Here is a 21,512-nt window from a genome sequence, read left to right on the forward strand (position 1 = left end):
CTCCATTAATATCTAAGTGCAATTTTGGAGGAATACGCCTTTCCACTCAACCCTTAAGTCAAGTGGTTTAATCAGCTGGTCATATTTTTTTCCTAATGGTTAGAAAGGATAAACTACTCAGAAAGAAAAGTAGTATTGAGAAAGAATTATAATGGAAGGAAGGGGGTGATTGCATACTTCTAGGAAAGTTGGAGGGAACAGCGAAAAACCAATATGTTCAAAGTACTGAACACTTGGATGAAAGCGTGAATGAAAGCAGGTGAGAACAACCTTAAAAGGAAACCAGTTTGAACCAAAAGTAAATACTGGCTTTCATACTGCCTTGTGTGTGTGTGTGTGTGTGTATCTCAAAAGATACTGATTCTTAATGTATAAATTAGAATATTAGTTTTTATTTAGTATGAATTGAACTTACATGGTGTAAAAAAAAATCAATGATCTTTAAAAAATCATCAGGTTTCTTTTGTTGTTTAAATTCTCTACTGAGAGAACTAAATAGGGTTCCCCTAAACAGGGTTCAAGAAGTAGAAACATACATGATGGTACTCAAAATTCAGTCGATTAAGGATTAATATTCCTTGAATTAGCAGAGCAGAACTAAGCATCCAAACACCAGATACAGGTCTGGAATAGCAGATACATCTAAGTAGGTTTCAACTGTCTAAGGGCACATGCCTGGTACAGGGACGTGAACAAAATTCTGGGTAAACAGTGGTAAAAGCCCTATGAGGGATGTTTAACATTGAAATGTATGAAGTTTTTATTTAATCACAAAGTTTTCTATATTGGCTAAAATTTTATAATTGTTCATGTGAAAATTGACTTTTTTTTTGTATTTTCAAAGAAAACACAAATACACCCATAGAACACTGTGAAATATTATCTTTCACAATGTACACCAGGCCAGGAAATTATTGGGCTGATTTGAGTCTTCAACAAAATTTCACTTTGTGATGAAATAAGACAATGCTGGAGGGACCAAGGTTTCGAGGGGCCAAGGTTTCCATTTGCCTGGGCTCCTTCTGATGGCATCTTTACTTTCCAGGTGAAAGGATGTTTCTGAGATCAATCTTCCTCTCCTTTGATATTTACCTTCTTTAAAAACCTACTGAATATTGACTTACTCAGCTCTTCTCTATTCTTCCGGGTTTCCTCTGGGTCCTTTGATAATAGATGCTGGTATCCCTGTCTGTCATTCACACCTTTATGTTTCTCATGGTTTGTTTATTGTTCCTCCCTCTGTTAACCTGAGCCCTACAGGCCAAAGTAAATTACTCTCCCAGCACCTTTTATAGAGAGTGGTTCCTAGTAGTTTTCCTGATACTTTCACCAGTGACACCTATGTTATTACACATTTCTCTCCAAGAACATTTCTAAAACCTTTGATTTACACATTTGAGTTACCTTAGACCAACTGTCCTAAACACAAGATATGCTGTCACATTTTAAGCTGCTGCCTCATAATATGTTGGTTGAAATCTGCCTTTCCCTTGTCCTGGGTTTCTAAAGACCTGTAGGGTAGCTTCTCAATAACGTATCTTAGTATCTCAGAATGATTATTATACTAACAAGACATTTTTACTTTGATTACTCTGTCAGAGGACTCAGTCTCATTAGCAAAACCTGTTTAGAACAGCCATCTTAAATCCTAGTTGGATCAATTGCAGGCCTGCTTTTAATTTAAGAAGTAATCCTGGCCAGGTATGGTGGCTTATGCCTGTAATCCCAGCACTTTGGGAGGCTGAGTCAGCTGGATCACAAGGTCAGGAGATCGAGCCCATCCTGGCCAACATGGTGAAATCCCATCTCTACTAAAAATACAAAAATTAGCTGTGCGTGGTGATGCGCACCTGTAGTCCCAGCTGTTCAGGAGGTTGAGGCAGAAGAATCGCTTTAACTTGGGAGGCAGAGGTTGCAGTGAGCCGAGATTGTGCTACTCCACTCCAGCCTGGGTGGCAGAGTGAGACTCCATCTCAAAGTAAAAATAAAAAATACGTAAAATAAAATCTTCAAGAATACCACAGCAACTGGGAGATAAACTCATTGCAAGGGAGATAGCTTGCCTCGAAAATATGGCCAACCCCTTTGCTCAACACATTTCTAAGATTTTGAAGCTGAATAGGGTAAAATGCTAAAGGGCTAAGCTCAAAACCCCTGAAATTTAATCTCCAACAGAATTTTGAGACTAATGAGACTAAATTTGAGACTAATTTTGAGATTAATGACTAATGAAGTAGTTCCAGTCAGCTCTCAATCAAAAGCTCAAAAGGAATATACTTCAGAAACAGAGATAAGCCAAAGATGGCAGAGTCTTACTGAAACTAAAACTCAATCCTGACTACTTCAATCTCTGTATTGATAATGGCTTTCTCCCAACCCTATCTGCTCGTTAGAGAAAAGTGGGAATACATTCTAAAACTAACATTATCAGAATACTTCATTATTCTTTTATACACAGTGTCCAGCATGATATGAAAAATGTCTAGATATGTGAAGTGGCAAAAATTTTATTAACATACAACAAAACACATGTGCACAACTAAGCACAGCTCCACAGATTCACAGTTTATAATTAAGCAGACAAATTTAGAATAACCATTGCTAATACAATAAAAGTAGACAAACTGGATGAAATGGAGATTGTAGCAAATATTTAAATCTCTATAAAAAATTGTATAGACATTCTAAAACAAACACAATAATTGAATTTATATTACTCAATAGGTTTGCTTTAGAATAAATGTAGTAAAACAAGTTAACCTGGAAAAGAGATTCATAGAAATGATATAAATTGATCTATAGAAATAATCTCAACTGATGAGACTGAATAAAGCAGAACAGAACAAAAGATACGTGAGGCACAGTCAAAACATCTATAACTGAATTGGACATAAAGACAAGTGAAAGAGAATGGAGAATAAGCAATATTGGAAGAGCCATTGGTCAAAAATTTCGTAAAACTGATAAAGAATATCAACCTACTTTCAAGAAACTTAACAAAACCTAAGGAACATAATACAAATAAAACCTTACCTAACAAGATTATAAGCTGCTGAACCAAAACAAAAGTCTTAAAAGTAAGTGAAAGAGCACAAATAAGTATTCCAACAAAAACTATAGAAGCTTGAGACAATGAAATAGTGTTTTAATACGCTGAGGGGCAAATTTGCCAGTCTAAAATATAACCAGTGAAAAAAACACAACAGTGAGGCACAGTAAAATATATTTAGACAAGTAATTGTTCAGAGAATATTTGTCTAGTAGACCTGAACTACAGAAATACTAGAAGTTCTTCAGACTGAGAAAAAATTATCCCAGATAGAAGCATGCAATTAGAGGAAGCAGTGAAGTTAACTGAAAAAAGGTCTTAAAATATTGGCACAAAAAGTTCTAAAGATCTGAGTAAGTTCTGTATCTGTTATAGAAACTATGATTAACGCATTTTACACACACACAATTCCAACCACATGTGGATTAGCTGGTGAATTCTTACCAAAACTTAAGGAACTAATTGGACTTGTCTTAAACAAGCATTTTCAGGAAATAATACAAAAGAACACTTATATTTTGGGGGGGAACTGGTAATCATTGACACAAAAATCTGAAAGATATTACAAGAAAAGTAATTTATAAGAAATATTCACCATGAAAATAAACATGAGAAGTAAGGATAAATATAATTAACTTGTCTTTTAGAAAGTTTAAATGTTGAATAAAATATGACAACAAAGAGTGGGGGTAACTAAATAGTGTTTAACTGTTCTAAGGTCCTTATATTGTTGGAGAAGTGGAAAAAGTACTAATGTAGTCCACAATAGTCTACAATAAATAATGTATTATGTAGGATAAAGTACTAAAAAGGAATTACAAGTATTTTAATAATGTGAAAAATACATAATTCTAAATATGCCAAAAAATAAAAAGATAGTACAAATATAAAAACAGAAGATTAAATCCAGAATTAATAAAGAACTCTTACAAATCAATTTGAAAAATTCAGAAAATCTATTTTTTAATGGACTAATGTCTTGAATAGGCACTTTATTAGCAGATATCAAAAACCTAAAAACATAAGAAAATCATTAATCGCTCAGAAATGCAAATTAAAACCACATTAAACACCACTATATACCCACTAAATACCCAAAATTAAAATGACTGATAATATCAACTGTTTCAGAAGATACAGAATAACTACCACCCTTATAGACTACCATTCTTATTGTGTGAATGTAAATCTGAAAAACCATATTAAAAATTTGTTTGGTAAAGTTGAATGTACATATACCCTTTGACCCAGCAATTCCACTCCTGGATGTCTATATTCAAGATCAATGAGACTTCAGTCTATCAAAACATATGTATAAGATATTCAATTAGCATTATTTATAGTAGCCCAAAATTAGAAACAGATAAATCATCCAGTAACACAAAGTTATATATTCATAAAATGGAATACCCCTATTAAAATTATAAAGTATGAACTATATATATAAGAATCTCATAAATGTTCAAAACCTAATATTGAATAAAATCAGTCTTGCAGGAGCATATATACTGCATGATACTATTTTTATGAAGCTCATTAATAGCCTATTAACATTATTAATGGAAAGAATCTATGTAAATAGAGGTCAGTATAGGAGTTACCTTTTTTTTTTTGGTTGTGGTTATTGACTGAGATGGCAAGATGATTTATGGGGTATTTGTAAGATATTTTTTATCTGAGTTGTTCCATGTATATGAACCTATGTGAAAATTCAATAAGGCATATACTTAAGATCTGTATAGTCTGTTATGTGTAAATTATATATTAATATTTAAAAGAAGATTAATAAAGCACATTTTGGTTTTACACATGCCTATCTATAACCCAACCATTATACATTTATGTATATACCCAACAGATACAACTGGGAATTTTTTACACCAAAAGACTTTTATTACAATATTATTTTTATATCCAGACACTCAGAACAGTTCAATTGTCCACCAAGGGCAGAATGTAAAAATATTTTATTGGTTCATTGATAGAATAGAATAAAATACAGCAATTAAAGAACTGTTGCTAAGTATCAGGGGAACCAGCCCCCAATATTTCAACGTAGGTTCTTTTCTATTTTCCCTAAGTGTTGGCTGGTCTGAGAAATAGAGTACAAAAGAGAGAAATTTTAAAGCTGGGTGTCCGGGGGAGACATCACATGTCAGCAGGTTCCGTGATGCCCCCAAGTCACAAAACCAAGTTTCTATTATGGATTTCAAAAGGGGAGGGAGTGTACCAATAGGGAGTGGGTCACAGAGATCACATGCTTCACAAGGCAATAAAATACCACAAGGCAAATGGAGGCAGGGTGAGATCACAGGACCAGGGCGAAATTAAAATTGCTAATGAACTTTCATGTCCCACTGGGCACACATTGTCATTGATAACATCTTATCAGGAGACAGGGTTTCAGAGCAGACCACCGGCCTGACTGAAATTCACTAGGCGGGAATTTCCTTGTCCTAATAGGCCTGGGGGGCGCTACAGGAGACCGGAGCTTGTTTCATCCCTTATCTACAGCCATATAAGACGGACATTCCCAGAGTGGCCATTTTAGAGATCTCCCTGTAGGAACGCATTCTCTTTCTCAGGGCTGTTCCTTGCTGAGAAAAATAATTCAGCGATATTTCTCCTATTCGCTTTTGTAAGAAGAGAAATATATATGACTCTGTTCCACCTGGCTCCCAGGCAGTCAGACCTAATGGTTATCTCCCTTGTTCTCTGAACATCGCCCTTATCCTGTTCTTTTGTCAAGGTGCCCAGATTTCATATTGTTTAAACACACATGCTTTATGAACAGTTTGTGCAGTTAACGCAATCATCACAGGATCCTGAGGCAACATACATCCTCAACTTATGAAAATGACAGGATTAAGAGATTAAAGACAGGCATAGGAAATCACAAGAGTATTGACTGGGGAAGTGATGAATGTCCATGAAATTTTCACAATTTATGTTCAGAGATTGTAGTAAAGACAGGTGTAAGAAATTAAAGTAATAATTTGGGGAAATAATAAATGTCCATGAAATCGTCACAATTTATATTCTTCTGTCACGGCTTCAGCAGGGTCCACTGTTCGGGGTCCCCAACTTCCCGCAACACTGAGTCTGTAGTGTCACAAATATGCTTGCATTCATATAAATTTCCTCAGGAAAAATGAATCTATTGTAGAAGTAGTCAAAAGAGTGCTATATTTGGTAGAAGAAAATTAGTGAGGCATAAAGGAGGCTTCTGAGGTGCTCTTGTGTATGGCAGTCACATGACTGAGACCATATTGAAAGATGATGAAAATTGTATATGTATGATTTTTGCACTTTTTAGTCTATAACAATGTATTCATTTGTGGGAGCTACAAACTGGGTGGCCTAAAACAACATTTATTGTGTCACAGTTTGGGAAGCTAGAAGTCTGAAAACAAGCTGTAGTCAAGGTAGTTACCTCCAGAAGGATATGAGGGAGGCTGTCTGTGTTTCCTGAGTCTCTCACAGGTTCTGGTGGTTTGCTGGAAATCTGGTATTCCTGAGTTTACAGGTGTGTCCGCCCAGTCTCTGACTACACATGGCATTGTCTTTGTGTCTCCATATAGTCTTCCCTCTGTGCATGTTCCTCTGTGTTCAATTTTCCCCTTTTTATAAGAATGCTAGTAATACTGAATTAGGGCCCACCCTAATGACTTCATTTTAACTTGATTCCTCTGTAAAGACCCTATTTCTAAAGTCACATTCTGAAGTATTAGGGGTTAGGACATTAGCATACATTTTGGGGAAAAACACAGTTCAACCCATAACATATAATTCAATTTTTAAAATCCCAAAATTATATCTAGCCTAAAAAGGAATGAAATTGAAATAAATATCACAGAGGCGTGCAATACACCTTGATTATATAATACTTATTTCTAAAGCAAATGTTATAATGGCTTGAGATATACTAGAATTGAAAATTTTTGAGCTATAAGACACATGAGAAATTGGCGACATTTATTAGTCTCAACAAGATTGACTTTCTTTTAAGGTCACACATTTAAATAGTTAACAGGAGAAATAGCAACCAGAGTCGTCGTCAAATACCCACCTACCCCCTTTCCAAGACAACTAAGGTTTCAAATCACACCCATTTTTCTCAAATTATTTCTAGAATATTTAGCAACAGAGGCTTTCAATTTGGCATATTTTGTCTACAATTTTGTAGTTTATGTAAAGAAAGGTTAGGTTAAGGGAATTTCATTTTAAAGGTGAGAAGCAGAATGACATTTGTGAAGCTATGATGCTGTGCCATCTGGCATACACGAGGGTGTCATACTAAATTGGATCAGAATGAGCTCCTTTTGGAAAGAAACCTTTAATAGACTGGGAAACTTTGGGGGAAACTTCCCTTTTTAATAGAGCATTTGAAAATGAATTCTGCATAGCTGGCTAATGAAGGAAATCCAGATTCGTTGCCAAAACCAAGTTTTAAAGGAATTTGCAACCCTTCACAGTCCATTCAAGGAAGCAATGGACATTTTGATGAAGAAAGTTTTAAAAACCTTTCTTAAAAGGAGCCCTTACTTTGGTATTGTATCATGATCAAAGTCTTCCTCCCTCCCCCTCTCCCTTCTATGCTTTTTCTTTTCTATCTTTCAATGACATCAGTTTCATGGAGATAAATGGTTAAAAGACAAGGATTACAACACACACAGTTGAGTGACACAAATCTTGTTGTAGTGTTAGAAATACATCAATACATTGGGATCATCAAGTGAAACAAGGGGAAAAACATCTAAGTTAAGAATAGAAAATGCTGATTCCCACAGTCTGTGTAGAAAATACTTGATTTTTCTGTCAGTGGAGATAACTGAGATTACTTAGCATTGTCAATTCTTTTCCTTCTGAGTGAGCCAGGTGAGGCAAAATTTAGCAGATGAGTTGAGGGACAAAAAGTATTACCTTGGCAGTATAAACATTAATACTGTCTACATTGTTGACTAGGAAATGCATGCAAAATTAATACACTCTTGGTAGTACGGGTTGGCTTCACTTCTATACTGTGTGGTTAATAGAATGCTGATTCAACAGACGATGTAGAATTGTCTAAAACTCATCTTCAATGAGTTCATGGCATGTTTTGGAATTCACTTGTTTGCCTCAGGAACAGTAGCTGTGTTCAGTTCTGTTCTGTCTTTGATTTTGGAAATGAGTTTACTGTGCTCTGTAGTGTCAGGAAGATGACATGGCATAACTAGGCAAACGGCTAGGCATTTTCTCACAGTGAATTACCAGTGCCCTTACTCGTCATATATCCACAACAGACAGAGGCAGCTTCCTGAGGCAATCCAGGGTATGAAGAACTATACATCTGGGGAAAACCTATCTTCAAATACATATGTTAAAATCTAAAAAATGTGTTAGTTTGTATTATTTTTGTGAATATTTAAACATTCCCTATGCATATAAAGACCTAGTTAAAGAGATGCAGCCTTTTGGCATGTTCAATAAACAACTCCTTGATGAGAAACCACACTATAAAAATAATAAATATGACCTAATACAATTGAAAAATGAGATTAGTCACTGTTGAACTATTCTCGCTTAGAATGCCCCTGAATTTCAGTCATAGAAATTCACCTGTACCTGGGTCAGTTTCAAGTTCTTATTTGTGATGATTTCTGTTCCATTGACAATTAAAATTTTGATAAGTTGAATAAAAGATCTTTCTAAAAAGGGAGGTCTTACACTGGCAATGTATCATGATTAAAGTTTTCCTCTCTTTTTCTCTCCCTCCCACATATATATTTTCTTGTCAGTATATGTGTATGTGATTTGTGCCATTTGTGTGCGTGTAGGTAAATGAAAGTGGCATCAAGAAAATCTCACATTTAAAAACTTTGGGGTAGTATAATTCTTATGCATCACATATTGCATAATGTTTGACTATTAAGAAATTTGCATCACACATCTACTTATTTCATTAAACATGTTACAGGCAATTAATTTACTTATACCCTCCATTTCCTTTTTCCCCCTCTCTGGTTCTCCTGCTGCAGGGTCATCATGCATTGCCTACTCATAAAATGTCCTTGTTTTTTCCCTTACTCCTGTCATTGATCTTCTGAATCTTTCCGGTGAACTTAGCATGGATATTTTGATAGAAAGCTCTGACATTAGCTCTGGAGTTGTTTTGCAAGGAAGGTTGTTTGCTTTTTCACCAATTTTTTTGAGGTCCTCGAAGTGTTTTCATATAGATGTTTCACAAGAGCCATTGCAGAATTGAGAACATTTGGCGTGAGCTCTTCCTCTTTCGGTCCCACAATTTTTCTGAATCCTACTTGAGGTTATCTTTTCTCCCCTGTTTCAATTGTAATATTGCCCTTACTTGTTAGTTTTTAGTTTGAACTCTCCTGGGAGGTCTAATGTAGAGTTTGGACAAGGACACAAATTCCATAATAAACCTACCTAGTCAATTTTGGTATGAGGGGCTTAGAAGGTGGAAATGGCCACATTTTGAACTGGAGGTAAGGATCAGGAATGGTAACGGAGAGAGACATATAGGATTTTCTTATGGGAAGAACAACAAATAACCTCTGGGCAGTATTAGAGCCCAGAGAGTGATAAGCCTTTTCTAACTTCAATATTCTATGTACAAATTCACAAGACTTTTATAAATTGCCAGACTGCATTGCATAAACCAAATGCCAACAGAGCAGTGACCTTTCAAATTACTGGCACAACAGGAGCCGAGATCAGAAAGTTCAAACTTAAAGCAAACACTGACAAGAAATCCGACAGAAATGACTTCTGTGTCTGGTCAACTTAACATAACATGACATATTGTAAAGCGCATTTGGCTTTTTAGGTAGAATTGTCTATAAAGGTTTAACTGCTTTAGAAAATATAAACGTGAAGATTTGTGGTATTGGGGTTTATGTGTAAGATATTTCTACACTTGAAAGACAGAGTGGAAAAGTTTGGTATAAAATCTGTAAAATATGTTTGTAATAATGCTAACGGAAGAGGTGAGAGTTGGGTAGGGTGGGGTATAGATGGGAACATAGTTTGGGGATTGGGGAAAGGGAAGTTATGCTGTAAAATAGTGAGGCGTATTATATAAAGTCTGTTTTATGTCTCAGTTGAAATATGTTGTAGAGATAAATTTAAAATAGATCATGATGGATTTTGAATCTGATTTCTAATTTTAAAATGTTACGAGGTTTTGTTGCTTTCCTATTTCATGCACATTTCTTTATGGGTTTCACTTACTCTCCATGACATTGCAGGTGCCAATTACCTTTTAACAAAATTAAATTCACATATATTTATAATTTGCATGTATATATCCATAGTTTTTTATTCTATACATATTATTTAAAGATGGTTCATCAATCACAAAATAAAAAGTATAATTTTTCTATGCCTTCAGTTTTCTGCTTTGAATTTTTTCTGACAACACTAATTTTCACCTACCTATACTCATTCATAGTATAAAAGTGTGCAAGTGCATATTTTCCCATGTTTACATTTGAATGGGTGACTAGAGGTACATCTATGATGACTAATACTTTCTAAACACATATTTACTTCTCATATCTGTATAAATGATCGTGAGAGGAAGGGGAAAATAGAGATGTATCATTATACTGTCTTAAAGCATATTCATCTGTTCTCATGTTGGAGATACTTGAATATGATGAATGTTTCTCTTTCACTGCTAACAGGTTGTATGTGTGAGCCAGATCTTATTGCAAGTGTTTGAAAGGCTATAGCAAATATGGGATATTGCCAGACAGTTAGTAAAAAGCAAATTGATTCTATTGAGAAATAAATTCACCAGCTGAAAGAAGTACATTTGCCTAAGAGTCATCAGATATTCTACCCACCAGACTCATCTCCAAGATAGCATCCCTAATGAGCTTCCTAAACCCACTAAACATAAGCAGGAAGCATCAGTCATCAAAACTGACTATTTTCGGCTAATCAGCTGACTGCACAAACTGCATGGCATTGAGGAAAGGAAGAGCATTCTGAAAGAATTTTTTTTTTCATTCTGTCCTCACTTTGTTGGTTTCTCAATTTTACGGATGCAGTGTCATGCGCAGAACCCTGTAAATGAGCATAGTTCGTTCAAGTATACGAAGTGCTTTCCCGTGTATTATTATCCAGTAGAATAAAGTGAATTTTAACAGGCTTAAGTGATTTGCCTAAAGGCACACAATTAATGTGTGGCTGGAATTCAAAATTGTGTCTTTTCCTCTGTTTTAATTGTTCTATAAATACGGATGTAGTGATTGACTTTGTACCTACCACAACAGGGAATAGGTTCAAAATTTAAAACGCTGTTTATCTTATAATTAGGTAGACTCAAAGGACAGAGTCAAGGCAGACTGGGGAGCCAGTCGTTGTTACTCCCATATGGGTTTGCTCCTTCAAAGACAGGATTGGGGTAGCAGTGTCAGCTCCGACTGGTTATAACGATCTTAATGATAAAGTTAACTAACCATAACTGAATACTCATAGTGTGCTAGCACTTTTCATAATGTATCTCAAATGATACTCACAAACATTCTAAATAAATGTTACGTTTTTGTTGTCTTTGTTTTATTTTGTTACATTTTGTTTCATTTTTTTTGAGACAGGGTCTCACTCTGCTGCCCAGGCTTTAGTGCAGTGATGTAACCATGGTTCACTGCAGTGTCAAACTCCTGGGCTCAAGCAATCGTCCCACCTCAGCCTCCTAAGAAGCTGAGATGACAGGCATGCACCACCACTCCCAGTTCCAAATAAATATTCTTATCCCATGTACTGATGCAGAAAATGTAAGGCCCAGAGAAGTAATGTTAAGTTTGTTGGAGGTTTTAAGTTTTAAAAAATTATTTTATCAAACCCTAATGTAAACTGTGGATTCTGGGTGATAGTGATGTGTCAGTTTAGGTTCATTGATTATAACAAATGCATCATTCTGGTGCAGGATGTTGACAGTGGGGGAAGCTGTGTGCGTGTGTGTTGGGAGTAGGGAGTCTATGGGAACTCTTCTACTTTCCACTCAATTTTGCTGTGAGCCTAAAACTACTCTAAAAAATGAAGTTTGTTAATCAAGAAAATCATGTTGTATGAATATATGGGACAGCTATTCATGTATGTGATAAAAATGAGAGATTTGTTGGAGGAGTGTGTCTAATACGACTGATATTCATGTGTCACTTATAAAAACTGGCTTCATGGCCGGACATAGTGGCTCACGCCTATAATCCCAGCACTTTAGGAGACCTAGGCAGGCAGATCACGAGGCCAAGAGATTGAAACCATCCTGGCAAAAAGTGAAACACTGTCTCTACTAAAAATACAAAAATTGTCTGGGCATGGTGGTGTGTGCCTGTAGTCCCAGCTACTCGGGAGGCTGAGGCAGGAGAATTGCTTGAACCCAGGAGGCAGAGGTTACAGTGAGCCGAGATCGCGCCATTACACTCCAGGCTGGGTGACAGAGCCAGACTCCATCTCAAAAAAAAAAAAAAAAAAAAACAAAACAAAAAACAAACAAAACCTGGCTTCATTTTCAATCTACAGATTCATTTCATTTGTGTATGTTCACTAAGGGTGCATGTATGGAACCCTTTGTTATTAAAGGTTTGTTGGGAAGGGCTCGTCTTTGGTGGAAACTATGTCTATTTCTCAAAAGTGGTTTAAGAGTAAGATGTGAAATAATAACGCTTGCCCCTGAGAATGCAGCCAACAGAGCGTAGGAGTTACTTGATGCTGTCTCTGAGGGATTAGAGGAGAAGACTATAAAGAGCCTCTCCCCTGAGAATAGAGAGGACTTCCTTACCTGGTATCTCAGATCACGAAGCTACAGTTCTCTCCCTGCTTTAGGAAAAAACAGACTTTTTGCAAAAATCCATTTTTGAAAATATTCCTATATTCTAGATGTATAATGAGGTATTTCTGTACGTATTCATTAAAAAAGGTAATTAGAACATTTTTCTCTGGTTTATAGTAACTAGGATGGCAATACAAATATACCTTGGAAGTATTTCTTGGTATGATTCTTCAACATAAAATTGTTTTAAAAACTTAGAAGTCTCCAGGTACTCAGGAATTAGGTCATTTTAAATTATTTCTTATTGGCGATAAGAAAAATAATTAGGCATGACCACATAACTAAATGTTTACACTGTCTCCTGTTTCCTGATTTTCAGGTTATTTTTTATCCCAATTTTATTTTCCTATATAGTCATAAATTTCATTTTTGAAATAAAGTATGTAATAATCACTTTTTAAGAACCAAGGCTATGCCTTCTCTTTTGATATGGATGCTTATCCTTCAAAATATGTGTTATGGCCGGGCACGGTGGCTCACGTCTGTAATCCCAGCACTTTGGGAGGCTGAGGAGGGTGGATCACGAGGTCAGGAGATCGAGACCATCCTGGCTAACACGGTGAAACCCCATCTCTACTAAAAATACAAAAAATTAGCCGGGCTTGGTGGCATGCACCTGTAGACCCAGCTACTCAGGGGGCTGAGGCAGGAGAATCTCTTGAACCCGGGAGGTGGAAGTTGCAGTGAGCCGAGACTGCACCATTGCACTCCAGCCTGGGCAACAGAGTGAGATTCCATCTCCAAAAAAAAAAAAAAAAATGTGTTATATTTAGGATATACTCAATTAATTTCATGGGATGAATAAATGAATCAGTTCATCTGCCAGTCAATAAGTGTAAAACCAAAGTTTTTCTAGAACATCAGGGTCTTTGATAATTTTCAGAGAAGAGAAAAGATTTTATTCAATTAGATATAGAGAGCATTGAAGGCAGAGTAAGCTTAAATTATTTCCAAGTTCAAATAAATATATGTATTTCGCATCTATAATCTGGTAAGTACTCTAGTCATGATGGAAGGTGATGGAAAGCAGGTTGAATTCTGGTCTTATCTTTGAACAACTTATCACTAATCAGATATGACATGTTCACGAAAGTTGATTAAGTGAAAGTAAATAATACACAGTTAGAATTATCACAGAAATATGTGCGGGATGGAAAAAGGGGTATTTGAGTTTGAACTTGAAGATTAAATACAATTAGATAAAATAAGAAAATGAAAGGGTGTATTCTATGTGGAGGAAAAACAAGAGTTCGAAGTGAGAAGAATGTAAAAGAAGCATAAGCAAAATTCTAGACATAAAGTCACACAATTTCTGGAAGAACAGATTGATGGTTCTGCAGTAGAAGCTGGGTACTGGGGAGCTGTGTTTAGACAAAATTTAAAAGCAAAACAAAATAATACATAATATGGAACCTTGACTGCCAGGCCAAATTTGAACTTTTTTCTTGGCGTCATTTCTAAAAGCATGTCAGTGGATGTTGAGTGAGGGAAGAGAGGTAATTTTCTTAGGTACATTTAGAAATTGTGAGAAGAATCTCAACTAGACAAGACTGCCTCCTGCAAAATTTCTCATGAGGGTTTAGCTCTGGGAAATTAAGAAGCGGCCATGGCATGTATTTCTCAAACATTTTTCCACATTTTATCACTCTTTCGGTGACCCATCTTTTTGGATTGATCTCTCTCCTCTAGACACATGTCATGTTGGGAACTAGTGGTTTTGACAGTAAAGAATCACAGAGAGCAATAAGGCTGAAAAATGACATGGTGAAAGTACTGATTTTAAGAAAATAATATGGTGGTAGTGGGTAGGAGAGACTAATGGCCCCTGTAATGAGGGAGCTGGGAAGATAAACTGTAATGACATGAATAGTGGAGATGAGCAGTTTTATTTTAAGATAAAGTGGTAGAGTTCATCTCACTTCCAATTGCTGCTTAGAAGTGAACTGCAGAGAAAAATGGGCTGCAGGTAAAGACTTGAGTGTAATTTGTATACAGGTGAGAGTTCGATCTGTTAGGATGAATTCCGAGAAAGAGACTAAAAAGTAGGAGATTTATATTATTAATTGAAACACTTCCATGTGGATGCTGGAGGCGATGAGAGAGGAAGTGAGGAGAAACATAAGCAAACTTAAGAAGAAATCAGGATAGTGTAGTTAAAAAAAAGAATTTGAATAAAGATCTTATTGTGAAAAGCCCGTTGTTTTTGTTCATTATAAATTTACTGGAAATTTCTGAAAAGTTTTATTACAATATGAAAGTGTACACTTGTGGATGTGTGATAGAGAAGCGAGAAAATGTAAATGATAAGGCAGAGCCTCCACACACAGGAAAGGGAGATATTGACCCTACGACAGGGCTGGAGTACTACTGGGGACTGAGAATCACGAATCAGGTGGGATCCTGGATATATCTGATTCACGCAATTATATTTCTTGCTCAGAGACTTGGAAATATAGTGAGAGGGATTATTAAGAGGCAGATAAACTGAAAAGGTTTTTTGGATAGCTTGTCTCCAAGGGTATCATCTTCTCAGTAAGGTGGTATCTTACAGAAATGATGACCTCTCATTCTGAGAAATATGCTAGAGAATCGCTTTCAAACACAATTGCCAAGAAGTAAATGTGGCTCATTTGAGGGTTAGAGAGTGTATTCATTTTCTCTTCCTGCATAACAAACTACTACACATTTAGCAGCTCAAGACAACATCCATTTATTACTCACTATTCCACAGAAGAGAAGTCTGGGTGGGCTCACTGCTCAGGGTCTCACAAGGCTGAAAGCACGTTGTCAGCCTAGCTTGACTCTGTATGGGAGCTTAGAGGGAGAATCTGCTTCCAAGCTCATCTAAGTGGTTGAAGGAATGAAGACCTCAATTCCTTGCTGGCTGCAAGGCAGATCACTCTCAGCTCCGAGAGGCCACTAGTGGTCCAGTTCCTTGTCACAGGACCTTTAATAGGCCCTATCACATCATCCAAGTTCACATCTTCAAGGGCAGCAGCATGGTCCCCTGCATGTAAGCTCCTCAACTTCACATCTCATGCTTGTAATGTCTCTAACTTCTGGTGATAGAGGAGACTTTGGGGGGTGTGGGGGAGGGATAGCATTAGGAGAAATACCTAATGTAGATGACGAGTTGATGGGCGCAGCAAATGAACATGGCACATGTATACCTATGTATCAAACCTGCATGTTGTGCACATGTACCCTAAAACTTAAAGTATATTTTTTAAAGGGAAATAAGAAAATCATGTGATTGCATTATTCCAACCAGATCATCTCCCTTTTGGTAAACTCAAAATCAACTGATTAATGGCATCAGTTACATTGCAAAATTCCTTTTGCCATGTAAGTTGGTAGACATGACTGACGTCATATTCACAGCCCCAGGGGTTAGAGTGGGAAATCTTGGTGTCCATTTTGCTGTTCTCCTTAGCATAAACAGTTTAAATTAAAATATAATTTTGTGTAGTTTGTTTTTTTTTTGAGTTCATGTGCCTCAGACATTTCCTAGAATGTCACTGAAGTGATGGAGAAGAAAAATGGAGAAAACAGAATAAATGTTTTTTAAGTCTGTTATATTTAACAATAATTACAAATAAATCTCTGACAATATATCCAATCACTTTCAACCAAAACCAATTTCTTAAAATAGTAATTTTTGTTTTAAAAATCAACTTTCTTTCTGTGTTTTTGAGTTCATTTACCTGGTTGGATCCTCATGATATATACATTGTTGGTGGTATTCATGAGATTCCATCTGTGTTCTGGCCACGATCCCAGTAAAATATTGGAATAATTCTTAGGGAAGTAAAGAGAAAATAAAGTTGATATGGGAAAATGTTGGAAAAGAATGTCGAGGTCAAAAGAAAGCAGCATTATCACCAGAGAGTTTGGCTTTTGTTGTACTTGTCTGATAATACTTTGAAAAATTTAAATGTAAATCATATAACTGCATTCTTAAATAATTCTTTCAATTAATGTGTTCTGGATAAACAATATTGTACTAGAATATATAATAGAATAGATAATCAAAATGTATTAATGTTTAATTTGCTAGCATAATAAATATTTGCAAAGCGCTTTGCATATGTTTTTCTCACAACATGAGCAATGGTCCAGGTATATTATTGTCCCTTTTACAGATTTGAGGAAACTGATTTATTCAGTAATGTACTCAATACCCCATGTCTCGTGGTTGGTATATGTCAAAATCCAGGATTCACATCCAAGTGTGTTGGACCTCAGAATCCAAGACCTTTATGATTATACTAAATAGACAACAAATGGGATATTTCATAATAACAAATGATAACTGGTATTACCTTATTTACCCTTCATCATTATCATTTATATAACGGTATAAAGTAGTACCATTTATCCTTTCCTTTTTAGATTTTGACTTTTTATGTGGTTTGTTTCCTATCCGTGTTTCTTCATTGCTGTACTCTCCCTTCCCTTTACAGGGAGTAGCATACACATCAGTATGTTAAACACAGTAGAAAAGTTTTGTTTAACTTAATATTTGCTGAGTTCACTTGATCTTGAAAGAAGCCTTCTTTTTAATTTAATGCCACCTATTGACTTTTTTTTCCAAAATGCCAGTAAACAAAACTAAGAATTTAAAAATTACTGTCAAATAGTTTTAGCATTTTTGTTAGAAAACTAGTATTTCAGAAGTGGAGTGGTGACCTAAAAATTGTATTGTTTAATTTTAAAAGTTCATGAATTTCAGAGTCCAGTTGCTTAATTTAAGAGTTCCTTATATTATAAACACATGTATGTTAGCTATCCTGAGGCTATTTGACTCTCTGTTCTTCAGTATAAAATGCTGTCCTTGGGTTGTGTGTTTAGTTATTGTCTGCTAATTGATAATATTATTTGGAAAGTCACAGAAGTAACAAGCCTAAGTCTTTCATAAAGCGCTGTGAAAATTTAAATGCCCACTAAGTGGTCAGCAGTGGTACATTTTGTTCATAATATATTGGTACCCTCTAGTGCTGACACTTGGCCATGTACTCTCCAAAACTACCTTAGAACAGTAAATGTCATATACTGCATTGGACTATCTTAATCAGGCTTAGTTTTAAGTGAAATATTCTACTATTTATAACATCACCCTTCTGAAAAGACATTCAGAAATTTCCATTGTTTAAAAGTATTACTGGAACTCCTGTGCTGTAGGGGAAAATGTCAATTCCATTTGTTTTGCTCATAAAAATAAATGAAATACTTGAGAATTGAGAACTGAGAAGTCATTAAATTTCTTAAATGATTTGTGGAAATGGATGTAGGACCTAAATGTTTTGTCCCAAGGTTCAGTATGTGCCATATGCATTGGACTGTGTATTTGATCCAAGAAAGTTTAAATGAAACTACAAATGTATATGTCTAAAATTCTGGATTTCTTTAGACAGAAACATTTCCTGGAAGAGTAGTACTTCTTTAGAAATATGGAGTGTGGGTTCACAAAACAGCACAACGCTATCAGCCAATATATTACAAAGGGAGTACTAGAATGTGATTTACCGCATTTAAACATTGTTTATTCAGAAACAAAGGATCCTCTAGCCAAACTGCCATAAGCAAAGAAGGTGTAATTTCATTTGCTTCCCAAAGCATCATCCAAACCATTGCCATGGAGCTAATATGTAGAGTGTAGCTGTTTGTGGGTGTATGACTTTGCCCATTATTTACTATTATTTCAGTTATTTCAGTTTTTCTTAAAGACTTGGTAAGGTGTCTACACCAAAAGAGTGGATCCACATAACAAAATAATTCTAAGCTCTACTAAGTTTTCTGAATATAATTCTTAGGTTATTCGAATTTGCTATTAATAAATGCCTTTCTCTATGTACAATTAGTTGTTACAGGGTAGATCACCCAAACCTGACAAGTGGGAGCTTCTTCAGCTGGGCAGTGGTGGAGGCATGGTTGAACAAGTCAGTGGGGACTGTGATGACGAAGATGGTTGCGGGGGATCAGGAAGCGGAGAAGTCAAGAGGACACTGAAGATCACAAACTGTAAGTGTATGATTCTAACACCACTTGCTAAAAAAAAGATTTTGAAATATAATTAAAGATGTTATGGGTGTAAAGAAATACTGACCATTCAAAAGCAAGAGGAATTGGAAATGAAAACGAATCCATTTTTGTTTTTTTAGGACGTACATTCTTGGTTTTGTTTATTTTTAACTAATGATTTCTAATAAAATGATAGTTTTCTGTGAAAAAAACTAGTAAACAATCAACAGTTCTGAGAAGGTTTGAAAGTGGAATAACTCTTAAGGCATAATAGATACTAATTGTATATTGATAAACAACATGAAACCAGGATGGGTAAGTACTACTTAATAATCAAATTGTGCAATTAAAAATTATGCCATTATATAAGAAACTTTTATTATACTTTTATCATAGTCAAATTGCATAGAAATTGGTATATGGTTATTGATCGTGAAAACTATTTGGATTTAATGCTCATGAATTTCCCCTTCCAAAAAAAACTCACTAAACATTTATGTCGATTGAATGGATTTGAAACCATTTCTGAACTCATCACTACCACAAAGGATAGAGTTTTCAAATAACAACAACAAAAAATTACCAAATGGATTTACCTTCCTGATTATCACATACAAGATGAGGAATGTAGGTTCTCCACACTCCATTGTTACCTGCATGCATTTGTTCATATGGGCAAAACAACACAGTGACCAACTGAGAAATAATGGAAACGTCGAGGTACCTAGAGTAACTGGTTTAAACTATTCATTTAATCTTGATTATACCAAAGGCAGGGGTCACCTTCTGGAAAGGTGCAGTCACATGTAGAGTTTGGTCTGATAACTAAAAATCACACAGAGCTGCTTTGCACCTACTAGACATGATTTTTGGTGGGAGAAGAATTCATTTACTTTATAACTCGCTCATTATGAATTAAAAGCACGATAAATGCTTCCAAAATCAATTCCTTGTTCCTTCTAAGATCTGGTTTTACAAGCCAAATATATTGCTTTAAAAATGGAAGCCAAAAGAGGTGCAAAATTAAAAAGGCAGTTAACATAATGAAATATTTTCTTGTTAGACACAGTAATACATTTTATTTAACATGAAAACAGATGAGAATGAGTGCACTTGAGCAGCCATTGAACAAAAGGCCACAAAATTCTTAGTGTGAATTAAATATATTCTATTCTTACAGAATGCGATAAAGACATGTGTTCTTGTTATGAGCATTAATACAGTTTATCAGATTGGTTTCTTGTTTTTTTTCTTTGGTTGTTTAAGTGAAATATAATTAAAGATACTGTGGATGTAAGGAAATAAAGACAATGTATTTGGAAATTAGCAAGAGGATTTGGAAATGAAAATGACCCTTTCATTTGTTTAGGGCATGCATTCTTAGTGGTTTTGTTTATTTTTGACTAGTAACTTTTGATGACAATTATAGCTTTCTGTGAAAAAAATACTAGTGAATTATCACCAGTTCTGAGAATTATAAAGGTTTTATTATTTTTTAATTTCCTTAGGGTTTGGGGGAAACAGTTGTATTGTTTGGTTACATGAGTCAGTTCTTTAATGGTGATTTGTGAGATTTTGGTGCACCCATCATCTGAGTAGTATACGTCGTACCCAGTTTGTAGTCTTTTTTCTCTCACTCGCCTCCCACTCTTTCCTCCCAATCCCCCAGTCTTTTGTATCATTCTTATGCCTTTGCATCCTCGTAGCTTGGCTGCCCCTATGAATGAGAAAATACAGTGTTTGGTTTTCTGTTCCTGAGTTACTTCACTTGGAATAATGGTCTCCAATTTAATCTAGGTTTCTGTGACCATTATTTCATTCCCTTTATGGCTGAATAGTATTCCATTTTATATATGTGTGTATATATACACACACACACATACATACATACACACATATACCACGGTTTCTTTATCCACTCATTGATTGATGGGCATGATTCCATATTTTTTCATGAGAATTATAAAAGTTTGAAAGTGGACTAACTCTTAGGGCATAATGGATATGAATTACATATTGATAAATAACATGAAGCCAGGATGAGTAAGTACTACTAAATCATCAACTTGTGTTATTTAAAAAATACTGTGTCATTATATAAGAAAGTTTTTACTTTATTACATTTTTATCATAGTCAAATAGCAAATTATAATTTAATTATATTAGGTAAAAGAAAATGAAAAAGAAAGGGTTTCCACTAGAAACAATTTTTTTTTAACTAAAACCTAAAATGTCTTCCACTATATTTAGGAATTATAGCACTTACCCATCAGGGTAATATTTAATAAACTTTCATTTTCCTCCTATCTGGAGTATAGTATTTATTTCTACTGTAATTGCATGGCCATCTAAATATTAGTAGTATTTTAGAACATCAAGTTATTACAAAAGTATAGCATTTTTGTGTGTGAGTGCACGTGCATGTATGTGTAGAAATGGTATATTTATAGGAAATTTTTTACTTCATGAAGTTATTTACAGGCTCAAGAACTTGTTATATGTTAGTAGGTCATTCTTTTTTGTTTCACAAAGGAAGTAGAGGCAGTGAAGGATATTCAGCTACTAATAGTTTTCTTCACAAAACTATACTTGACAAGC

At 35.3% G+C, this 21,512-nt stretch overlaps 1 protein-coding gene across 1 annotated transcript in view; it reads left to right on the forward strand.

Moving 5' to 3' along the window:
- Window positions 1-21,512, forward strand: part of GPC5 (glypican 5) — a 1,483,371-nt gene that overhangs the window by 751,585 nt on the left and 710,274 nt on the right. The window contains exon 7 of the mRNA XM_025364794.1: window positions 18,755-18,914. Coding sequence (XP_025220579.1) covers window positions 18,755-18,914 — 160 coding nt within the window. The remainder of the gene's footprint in view (window positions 1-18,754; window positions 18,915-21,512) is intronic.

The sequence above is a fragment of the Theropithecus gelada genome, chromosome 17, assembly GCF_003255815.1.
Source record: "Theropithecus gelada isolate Dixy chromosome 17, Tgel_1.0, whole genome shotgun sequence".
Classification (NCBI taxonomy): Eukaryota; Metazoa; Chordata; class Mammalia; order Primates; family Cercopithecidae; genus Theropithecus; species Theropithecus gelada.